Raw genomic sequence first — 12,120 nt, forward strand, 5'->3', positions numbered from 1 at the left:
CGATCAACACTGGTGTGTGCTTAGCCCACTGCTCTACTCTCTATATACACATGACCAATTGGATCCTCAAATTCCTAACTGGAAGACCACAATCTGTGCAGATATGGTGATAACATCTCCTTCTCACTGACGATCAACACTGGTGTGTGCTTAGCCCACTGCTCTACTCTCTATATACACATGACCATGTGGCTAGGCATGGCTCAAATACCATCTATAAATTAGCTGACGATACAACCATTGTTGGTAGAACCTCAGATGGTGACGAGAGGGCATACAGGAGCGAGATATGCCAACTAGTGGGGTGGTGCAGCAGCAATAACCTGGCACTCAACATCAGTAAGATGAAAAAGCTGATTGTGGTCTTCAGGAAGGGTAAGACGAAGAAACACATACCAATCCTCATAGATTGATCAGAAGTGGAGAGAGTGAACAGTTTCAAGTTCCCGGGTGTCAAGATCTCTGAGGACCTAACCCGGTCCCAACATATCGATGTAGTTATAAAGAAGGCAGGACAGGGACTATACTTCATTAGGAGTTTGAAGAGATTTGGTATGGCAACAAATATGCTCAAAAACTTCTATAGATGTACCATGGACAGCATTCTGACAGGCTTCATCACTGTCTGGTATGGGGGTGGGAGGGGGGGGGGGGAAACTACTGCACAGGACCAAAAGAAGTTGCAGAATATTGTAAATTTAGTTGGTTACATCTTGGGTAGTAGCCTACAAAGTACCCAGAACATCTTCAAGGAGTGGCGTCTCAGAAAGGCAGCGTCCATTATTAAGAACCTCCAGCACACAGGGGGCATGCCCTTTTCTCACTGTTACCATCAGGAAGAAGGTACAGAAGCCTGAAGGCACACACTCAGCAATTCAGGAAACCCTTCTTCCCCTCTGCCATCTGATTCCTAAATGGACATTGAACCCTTGAACACTACCTCACTTTTTTAAAGTATATATTATTTGTTTTTTTTGCATGGTTTTTAATCTATTCAATATATGTATACTGCAATCGATTTACTTATTTATTATTATTTTTTTCTTCTATATTATGAATTGCATTGAACTGCTGCTGCTAAGTTAACAAATTTCACAATAACTGCCGGTGATAATAAACCTGTTTCTGATTCAGATTTATTGAGTATGTCCGCAAAAAACTAAATCTCAGGATTGCATAACGTGATATATGTACTTTGATAATAAATTTACTTTGAACTTTTAAGAAGCACCATGATTATTCCTTGCACTGAAGCTTCACAGGGAATGTAAATGAAATTACTAGGGTATCAAGTAATGATCCAGTGCCTTTCACTGGACTCAGATAACATTAGTTATTGCTTAACAAGTCATGAATTGTATAGCAAGGTTTCAAACTTCACTATTCTGAAACTGCAAGCAAGCTAAAAGGCAATAGCTTTCAAGGGATTTAAAACACTTTTTCCTGTGAGCCTTATGCTCCAGTGTTTCTTAAAGTTGTCTCAGTTACCTTCAAAGGAAACAAATGGTAACAAACCTTTAGTCGCCAATTCTCCCCCACTTCTGTCTTGATTCGATTTATCCAGGTATCATCAAACCATGATTGATCTCTGTCAATTTAAAAGACATTTTCAACGTGCTAAATATCTTGAAAACTGTAAAATAGTACTTCTTCATTCCAATTGTAATACAAACATTACCTGCATTCACATTCATTTAGTGCCATATTCAAACAGCCAAACTTAAGAACTTAAAAATATTGTTATGATATAAAAGTCTCACAGTACAAGATAAGCAAATCGAAATAACTTTATGGTCTCCACTACTGTAAGGAAATGAAGACACACCATGTTTATTAACAATAATATTATTTTATTGATCCTGAGTGGGAAATTATTTTGTTACAGCAGCAACATTTAAAAACACACTTAGCAATAACAATATATTAACTAATAATTAAGTACAGAATACACACAATAATAATTTACTAATGTGCAATTCTGTGCAACAAAAATGTAGTTTGCAGCTGTTGATCCTAGGGGAACATGGATTTGCACCTCTGGTGGTCTGTGGCCTCTCCAGGATGCAAGTCTGGGCAGGAAGATTTGAAGAACTGGCTGTTGCCCACACAGCAGGTTCCCCCTCTCCATGTCACTGATGTAGTTCAAGGGATAGGCAACTGCCAATACACCTTGGCACCAGTGTTGTCATAGAGGTTGCCAGAGTGAAGTTGTAAACAACATTAAACTGTCTTAGGGACACCGGCTCCGGATTTCTTCCTCAGGGTTTACTTCTGAAGCCTTTCCCGTGGGTGGGTATGGCCACAAGGCAGCGGAGGTTTAAAATCAGAGTTTTCCTTCTCCTAGGTGGGCTACCATCCAAGGCTGATGAGCCCCACCTGCCCGAAGCAACTGGTTTTGAGGCGCCAATGGTCTGCCTTTGCCCCTTCTCTTGCCAGTAGAAACAGTTCCGTTGGGCCTAGTAACTAAACCACACGTGAAGGCCAAGAGTTGGACTTGGCTGTCAGAGGCTGTACAAAAATAATGTACAACATATTATAACAGAGACTATTGTTCTATGATGTGTGTTCTCCTGTTACTCAGATATGAACTGTTGTATATGCTTATAACATTTACCATCATTTTAGATTTGAAATTCAGTTACAGAAGGGATTACATAATACGAGAACAAACAAAATACTTACCTTTATGTGAGGATTTCTCATTATGCAATTCAATATATAGAATCATAGAATACTACAGCACAGAACAGGCCCTTCAGCCCTCCATGTTGTGCCGACCCATATAATCCTTTAAAAAAAAGTACTAAACCCACACTAAACCATAACCCTCCGTTTTTCTTTCATCCATGTGCCTGTCCAAGAGGCTCTTAAATACCCCTAATGTTTAAGCCTCCACCACCATCCCTGGCAAGTCATTCCAGGCACTCACAATCCGCTGTGTAAAAAATGTATCCTTGATGTCTCCCCTAAACTTCCCTCCCTTAATTTTGTACATATGCCCTCTGGTGTTCTTAAAGAGTTGCAATTGTTTTATGCAACATTACCCATTTAACTTGTACTTGCTGATAGTTTGAGAGGTTTGGTACAAATTGAAAAGATGAAATGTGCTTTCAAACTTACATTTTCTGTAGAACCTGTGCCATCACAACTCCACTTGTTAAATCATCTACTTTCTTGCATGGCACCTGCAGACCAAATGTCTGAATCTAAAAGGCAAAGAATAGAAACTCTTAACAATTATCCATTTTTCTTGCTTACTTTAAGTTTTCAAATAATACAATTTCTTTATTTCCTAACTTACTGGCACATTATTTCTAACATCGACAACTAAAGATTCTACAGTTACTATTTGGTTTTCCTTTATGAAGTTGACATAGTTTTCCAAATGTTTTAATCCATGGAGGGGGTGTCAAAGAATATGTAAAATATTTAAAAGAAGCATGATTTTGAGTAATAACAATTTTCATGTTGTCTTTGTATAAACCCATTAGATAATTTATAAAGCCATAGAACATTGTATGAGTTGTATAATCTGATGCAAATTACCATACTCTATTCTAACTTTGAAGTCTCAACTTTTCTATTGTCCTATATCCTCATGATAGAGCTTATCTGGACCTGGAGACTTGCCTTCTACATTCCAACTACGTTAATGCCCTAATCACTTCTCTTCTTGGCTTACACATGGCCCTCTTTTCTTTCAAATCTATTGTCATCGAACTACAACACAGTTCAGTCCTTGAGCTCTCCTTCCCTGATCATACATTATATTTCTAACCTCATTTTCTTCTCAAGAGGTGAATTATGTTGTCACTCACAAATCTGTGCCCATCTGTTTCATTGCGTCATATTTGAATCCTTCAAATCAAAATCTTGAACCTAGTCATAGTGACATTAGGACCACGTGTCCTTTGTTTCATGGAGTCATGGTTAACCCCTTCCGTACCAGATGCAGCGACCCAGATTGATGGGTTTACTATGCACCGTCAGGATAGATTGGTAGAGTTTCTCAAAAGCAGAGGTGGAGGAGTATGCCTCATGATCAACTCTCCTTGGTGCACAAATATATCAGTGCTGTCCCAATTCTGCTCACCAGTCCTGGACTATCTAGCAGTAAAGTGCTGTCCTTTTTACCTACCACGGGAATTGTCTGGGGTCATTTTGGTAGCAGTTTAAATTCCACCTCAGGCCAATGTCAAGCAGGCTTTAGATGATCTGAGAAATGGGATTAACATGCAGAAACAGCGCATCCTACCGCCTTCACCATCGTTTTGGGAGATTTTAACCAGGCCAGTCTGAAAAAAAATCACTGAGCAATTACCATCAACAGATCTCTTGCAATGCCAGAGGAAACAACACACTGAACCATTGCTATACCACCATCAAGAATGCCTACCGTACTATTTCACGCCCTCACTTCCGGAAGTCTGATCACCTGACTGTACTTCTACTCCCTGTGTATAAGCAAGGACTGAAGATTGCAGCACCAGCAGTGAGGACCAAGAAGATAAGGACAAGGGCAGCACAGGAGTGCCTACAGGACTGCTTTGAATCGGTGGACTGGACTGTATTCAGGGATTCATCTTCGAAACTGAATGAGTATGCTGCAGTTGTTACCAACTTCATTAAAACCTGTGTGGATGAGTGTGTGCCCGCAAAGACTTACTGTACATTCCCAAACCAAAAGCCGTGGATGAACCAGGAGGTACATCATCTGCTGAAGGCTAGATCTGCGGCATTCAAGTCTGGCAACCCAGGCCTGTACCAGAAAACCAGGTATGATTTGTGGAGGGCTATTTCAAGGGTGAAGAGACAAATTTGAACGAGGTTGGAGGTAACATTGGATAGAGTCTGCAAGACATTACTTCCTACAAAGCAAAACCCAATAGCATGAATGGCAGCGATGCTTCACTACCAGATGAACTCAACACCTTCTATGCACACTTTGAAAGGGAGAACACAACTACAGCTGTGAAGATCCCTGTTGCACCTGATGATACTGTGATCTCCATCCCAGAGGCCACTGTTAGGTTGTCTTTAAAGAGAGTGAACCTTCATAAGGCAGAAGGTCCCAATGGAGCACCCAGTAACGTGTGCCAACCAACTGGTGGGAGTATTCAGGGACATTTTCAACCTCTCACTGCTACAGACAGAAGTTCCCATTTGCTTCAAAAAGGCAACAATTATACGAGTGCCTAAGAAGAATAATGTGAGCTGCCTTAATGATTATCGCCTGGTAGCACTCACACCTACAGTGATTAAATGCTTTGAGAGGTTGGTCATAACTAGACTGAACTCCTGCCTCAGCAAGGACCCGGATCCATTGCAATTTGCCTATTGCCACATTAGGTCAACGGCAGACACAATCTCAATGGCTCTCCACATGGCTTTAGACCACCTGGACAACACTAACACCTACATCAGGATGCTGTTCATCAACAATAGTTCAGCATTTAATACTATCATTCTCACAATCCTGATTGAGAAGTTGCAGAACCTGGGCCTCTGTATCTCCATCTGCAATTGAATCCTCAACTTCCTAACCGGAGGACCACAGTCTGTGCGGATTGGTGATAACATATCCTCCTCACTGATGATCAACACCGGTGCATCTCAAGGGTGTGTGCTTATCCTACTGCTCTACTCCCTAAATACACATGATTGTGTCACTAGGCGTAGCTCAAATACCATCAATAAATCTGTTGATGATACAACCATTGCTGGTACAACCTCAGATGGTGACGAGAGGGCATACAGAATTGAGATATGCCAACTAGTGAACAGTGCCACAGCAACAACCAGGCACTCAACTTCAGTAAGATGAAAGAGCTGATTGTGGACTTCAGGAAGGGTAAGACAAAGGAACACATACTAATCCTCATAAAGGGATCAGAAGTGGAGAGAATGAGCAGTTTTAAGTTCCTGGGTGTCAAGATCTCAGAGGATCTAACCTGGTCCCAACATATCGATGTAGTTATAAAGAAAGCAAAACAGAGGCTATACTTCATTACTGTCTGGTATGGAGAAGCTACTTCACAGGACCGAAAGAAGCTGCAGAGGGTTGTAAATCTAGTCAACTCCATCTTGGGTACTAGCCTACGAAGTATTCAGGACATCTTCAAGAAGCGGTGGCTCAGAAAGACAGCGTCCACTATTAAGGACCTCCAGCACCTAAGGCATGTCTTTTTCTCACTGTTACCATCAAGTAGAAGGTACAGAAGCCTGAAGGTACACACTCAGCAATTCAGGAACAACAACTTCTCTTCTGCCATCTGATTTCTAAATGGACATTGAATCTTTGGACACCACTTCACTTTTTTTTATAAATTCACAGTACTTCTGTTTTTGCATGTTTTTTTAAAAAGCTATTCAATACACGTAATTGATTTATTTGTTTATTATTATTATTATTTTTCTCTCTCTCTGCTAGATTATGTATTGCATTGAACTGCTGCTGCTAAGTTAACAAATTTCACGTCACATGCCGGTGATAATAAACCTGATTCTGATTCAAATAACATCTGACTTTCTAACAATAAAGAACTTCACCCTCCCAAGAGGCAGATCACACCCCCATTCTCACTAAGTCTCAGTACATGAGACAGTAATAAACCAATTCAATGGAACAGCTCACTAACAGTACAAGTTGGATAGGACTGCACTCACCTGGTTCTGTTCTTAATTATTTGCTCATCATTATAAAGTCACCTATTGTAGCTTTCTTTCTTGCTTCCATGTAATTACATAACGTGTCCTACAAGGATCTATCCTCAGTCCCTTCTCAACTAAATGTTCACCCTCAATTTCATTTAAATGCCCATAAACCAATGACATTCAGCAATAACAACAAAGCAGAAGCTGGTAGAACACAACAGGTCAGGCACTTGTAGAAGGAAATAGTCAGTCAAGACACTTCATCTGGACAGTAAGACCTAACTCACCAATCTTGATCCCGCTACTGTTTCTAAATTATCATTCTGTTTATCCAAAATGAGCAGGAATTTCTCCTTTACTTTATACTGCGAAGACCAAAGTCATTTCATTGGTGAGCATCACAAATCCTACTCCAAAGACATTGTCTCCTTTGGCTCAAGAGACTTCAATGAGAAGAAATGGAATAAATGAACAGAGGCTATGGTAAGGTTCTGGTAAGGTCTTTCTTACTGCATAGGTAGAGCAGTAGGATCACTAGACAAATAAGAAATACATCTGGCTGCAGCTCCATGCAGACCACTTTAAGGAAATGGAGCTGGAGATGTATGTATGAACTCTGGATCATTCAGAAGGCTGAGGGGTTGATAAACAGAATTACAGGGAGGCTATCATACCTAGGTTACAGGATGTAGGTAGCAGGGTGACCATCTGTAGAGATAAAAGTAATAGGGAATCAGAGCAGGATACCCCTGACACTGTTCCCCTGAATAACAAGTATAATCCTTTGGATACTATTGGGGGTGAGAGAGGAGATGACATACCATGGAAAAGCCACAGTGGCCAGTTCTCTGACTGAGTCCGCTGGCTCTGTGACTCAGAAAGGAATGGGGGAGAACAGGAGAGTGGTAGTGATAGGTGAGTCACTGGTTAGAGCAGGGGTCGGCAACGTTTACCACTGAAAGAGCCAATATGGACCCATTTCCCACAGAAAACACTGGGAGCCACAAAACCCGTTTGACATTTAAAATGAAATAACACTGCATACAATGTTTTTTTTTGCCTTTATGCTATGTATAAACAAACTATAATGTGTTGCATTTATGAAATTGATGAACTCCTGCAGAGAAAACAAAATTACATTTCTGCATGCAACAAAAACATTTTGAACTCCGAAAAAAAGACGTTGGGTTGAAGGTTACTCCATAGTTAGCCTACCTTGGATCGAAGAATTAAAAGAAAACGCGCACTGGCGGGTGTCAGGCATTGGCAGTGGTGATGTATATTAATAGCGATGAAAAACACGTTGTAGCATTGTGCTACACGCAGCGCTAAAATAAAGACACTGCAGTCAAAGGTAACTTTATTCGAACTAAACAGCCTTGCTTTAAAGCCTCCCTCAACCCGTCCCCGTGGGCGCGGATGCTCCAAAAGACACGTACTCACAAACCCCCGTAGGCTATCTCCCTTAGCCGGAACGGTGGCTAATTGTGAGCCGGTTCGGATGTGCCAGGAAATGGGGTCTCCACAACATTTTTAGATTGTACAAGATCACCATAATCTTCAAATTTCGAATTACATTTCAAAAACTAACAAACCACGGGGAGCCGCAGCACAGAGATGAAAGAGGCGCATGCGGCTCCGGAGCCGCGGGTTGCCGATCCCTGGGTTAGAGGAACACAGAGGAGATTCTGTGGACAAAAACAAAACTCTTGGATGGTACTGTATGTTGCCTTCCAGGTGCCAGGGACAAAGAGAAGTTCTGAAGAGGCATGGTTAACAACAAAAGTCATGATAAATATTGGTACCAATGACATAGCTAGGACAAGGGGTAAGGTCCTGGAGCAAATAAGGGGTGTTTTGAAGAAAGCTAAAAAGCAGGACCTCAAGGCCAGTAATCTTTGGATTGCTGCCTATGCCATCTGCTAGTGAGAGTAAGAATAGGATGATATAGCAGACGAATGTGTGGCTGAAGAGTTCGTACAGAGGATATGGTTTCAGATTTGTGGATCATTGGAGTCTCCTCTGAGGAGAGTATGACTTGTACAAAAGCTACAGGCTATACCTGAACTTCAGAGGGACTGGCATCCTAGTTTGCAAGTTTGCTAGAGCTGTTGGGGAGGGTTTAAATGAAGTTGGCAGTGGGATGAGAATGAGAGCGTTAGATCGGATGACAGGGCAATTTATGTAAAGATAGATGTCATGTGAAGACAGACTTTGAGAAAGGATAGTCAGTGGATAAGACGTATATGAAATCAGTTGGATGGGTTGAAATGTGTTTACTTTAATGTGAGAAATTTTAAAACAAGGGTAAGTTAACTTGAGTGCATGGATCAGTACATGGAATTATGATGTTGTGGCCATTGCGGAGACTTGGCTGTCGCAAACTTTAGAAATGTGCAAAAAGGGTTGTTATCATGAATGGCTTCAACGTCCCTAATATTGACTGGCATATCCTTAGTGCCAAAAGTTTAGATGGGACAGAAAGGCAGATTCCTGACACTTATGTGGAAACACTGATTGAAGGAAAGGCCATAATGTCAGTGAGACAGCAATTTGGAGATGGTGACCACAACACCTTGACCTTTAACATAGACATGGAAAAATATTTAATGGGGGGGTGGAATTAATTATTATATTAGACAGGGACTTGGGAGCATAGTTTGGGAACAGATGGTTTCAGGGAAATGCGCAGCAGAAATCTGGAGATTATTTAGGGACCACTTGCTTTCTCTGTCTCAGATGTACTGGTCTATCTAAAACCCCATGCATGGTACGGTGAAAGAACAATGGTTGATAAAAGAGAAGAATCATTTAGTCAAGAGAAAGGAGGAGGCATACTTAAGGTTTATGAAGCAAAAATCAGACAGGGCTCTTGAGAGTTCTTAGGTAGCTAGGGAGGAGGGTTCTAGGACAGCTAGAAGAGGACTTTGATTAAGATGATTATAATCTTGATTAAGATTGAGAACACAAGACCAAGGAAAACCCCAAGGCACTCTACACATACGTAAAGAACAGGATGACGAACAGGATGACAAGACCAAGGATAGGACTGCTTAGTGTTAAAGGAAACATGAGCATGGAAGCAGAGGTAGTAGGGGAAGCCCTTAATGAATACTTTGCTTCAATGTTCATCAGGGAGAGGGAATGTGAAGTCAGTGTTCAGCATGCTAATGTGTTGGAGCATGTTGAGATGAAGAAAGAGGCGATGTTGGAGCTTCTGAAAAACATTAGGATAGAAAAGTCCCTGAGGCCAGATGGGATATATCCAAGTTTATTATGGGAAAGGAGGGAAGAGATTGCTGGGACATTGACAATGATCTTTGTGTACTCTGAACAAAGGAGTAATACTAGAGGGTTGAAGAATGGCAAATGTTGATCCATTGTTCAAGAAAATCAATAGGAATAATCCTAGGGATTTTAAACCACTTATGTCAATGGTGGGCAAAATAATGGAGAACATTATTCAGACAGGACTTCCAAGCACTTAGGGAAGCACACTCTTATTAAGGATAGTTAGCAAGGCTTTGTGAGGGGCAAGTCATTACTCATGAGTCTAAGTGAGTTTTTTGAGGAGATAACGAAACAAATTGATGAAGGTAGAGCAATGAATATGGTGTACTGTATATGTCTATAAGGTGTTTGACAAGGTTCCCCATGGTTGGCTCATCCAGAACATCACAAGTCACAGGATCCATGGAAATTTGGCTATATGGATTCAGAATCAGCTTGTCTACAGAAGGCAGAGGGTGTTCATATCTGCAGCATCATCTGCATGGAGGTTAGTCACTAGTGTGCTTTGCAGGGATTTGTTCCGAAACCACCATTCTTTATGGTTTTTATAAAATTACCTGGATGAGGAAGAAGGATGGGTTAGGAAGTTTGCAGATGATACAAAGGTTGGTGATGTTGTGGATAATACAGAAGGTTGTCATGCTTTCCAACAAGATATAGACAGAAGAAATGGCAAATGCAGTTCAATTCAAAAAAGAGCGAAGTGATTTACTTCGGAAGGTCGAACTTGAAGGCAGAGTACGAGGTCAACGGCTGGATTCTTAGCAGTGTGGAGGAACAGAGGGATCTTATGGTCTAAGCCCACAGATCCCACGAAGTTGCTATGCAAGAGATAGCATGATAGCCTTCACTAGTTGGGTGACTGAGTTCAAGAACCTTGAAGTTATGTTGCAGCTCTATAAAACTCTGGTTAGACCATACATGGTGGGTTCAGTTCTAGTCACCTCATTATAGAAAATATATGGAAGCTTTAGAGAAGGTGCAAAGGAGATTTACCAGGATGCTGTCCTGGATTAGAGACAGCTACAGCTTTTCTCTTTGGAAAGAGGAAGGATGAAAGGCAACATGATGGAGCTGTATAAGATTATGAGAGGCACAGATAGAGTGGACAACCAGTGACATTTTCCCAGGGCAGAAATGGGCAATACCAGAAGACATCCATTTAAGGTGAGTGGAGAACAGTTTAGGGAAGATGTCAGAGGTATTTTTATTTATGAAGAGAGTAGAAGGTGCATGAAACACACCCTCATGGTGGTAAAGACTAATACAATAGGGACATAAAAAGACACTTAGATAAGCAGATGGAATTAAGAAAAAAAAATAGGTTTTGGATTATGTAGGAGGGGAAAGTTAAATTGATTATGGAGTAGGTTTACATAGGTCAGCACATCATGGGCCAAAGGCCCTGTACAGTGCTGTACTATTCTATGTTTGTCTCACAGTAAAGAAAAAGAAACAATTTCCCTATTATCCCCACAAAATATTGAAATAAAAAGTACATACAAGAACAATACAATTGTTTCTGGTATCCTTAACTTCAAATTGGAAAATTCATGAAGAAGTTGGATATGGTAGTGAAAATATACAATAGAAACTCTAGTTCACCTTAACCAATGTGTTAGAATTGTGGAGGTACAGGAGTCAAAAATTGTTTTGATTATTGGCCTCAACCATTCTGCCCAAAGTCCAAGGCATCAGACGAAATATGCCATTTGTTGCACATTTTCAGAGCAGAAGTACAACACCTGGTTTTCCTTTCCCAACCTTGGAGCTGAGAGATTTGAAATGCAAGCTGAAGTTGATCAGTCATGTGCCTAGGCTACAATTTTGTAGCCTGGCATTTGTGACGGTGGGGTGGGTGGAAAGAGGTAAAGAAAGTGGGAAATTGTACCCGGAAGGAGGTGGAATTCTGCCACAAGATGAGAAGTGGGAAAAGGAAGACAATGCAGAAATTATGGGGTCAGAGGGTTTAAAAACTGGTATCAGGAGTTGAAAAACAATTGGTATACAAATTCAGAAGACAACCAGTATTTTGCATTAGGATTTGCCAATAGGGGCAAAGATAAACTTATGCCTTATACCATATGGTCTTGATTAATCTTGGGACATGGGGGCATGAAGCTGATTCCCCAATCAGCAGAACGATGGTTGTACCATTGAAATTTGTACTCTTTT

General features: G+C 41.0%; 1 protein-coding gene across 3 annotated transcripts in view; it reads right to left on the reverse strand.

Annotated features, from left to right (window-relative positions):
* Window positions 1–12,120, reverse strand: part of hook3 (hook microtubule-tethering protein 3) — a 97,735-nt gene that overhangs the window by 73,295 nt on the left and 12,320 nt on the right. For 2 of the 3 annotated variants that reach the window (XM_059965280.1, XM_059965281.1), the window contains exons 2-3: window positions 3,121–3,206; window positions 1,516–1,588 (exon numbers count right to left, since the gene is read on the reverse strand). In XM_059965280.1, the coding sequence (XP_059821263.1) occupies window positions 1,516–1,588; window positions 3,121–3,206 (159 nt within the window). Of the gene's footprint in view, window positions 1–1,515; window positions 1,589–3,120; window positions 3,207–12,120 lie in introns of those variants that run through there. The other variant, XM_059965282.1, reaches the window with a different exon arrangement.

The sequence above is a fragment of the Hypanus sabinus genome, chromosome 3 (assembly GCF_030144855.1).
Source record: "Hypanus sabinus isolate sHypSab1 chromosome 3, sHypSab1.hap1, whole genome shotgun sequence".
Taxonomy (NCBI): domain Eukaryota; kingdom Metazoa; phylum Chordata; class Chondrichthyes; order Myliobatiformes; family Dasyatidae; genus Hypanus; species Hypanus sabinus.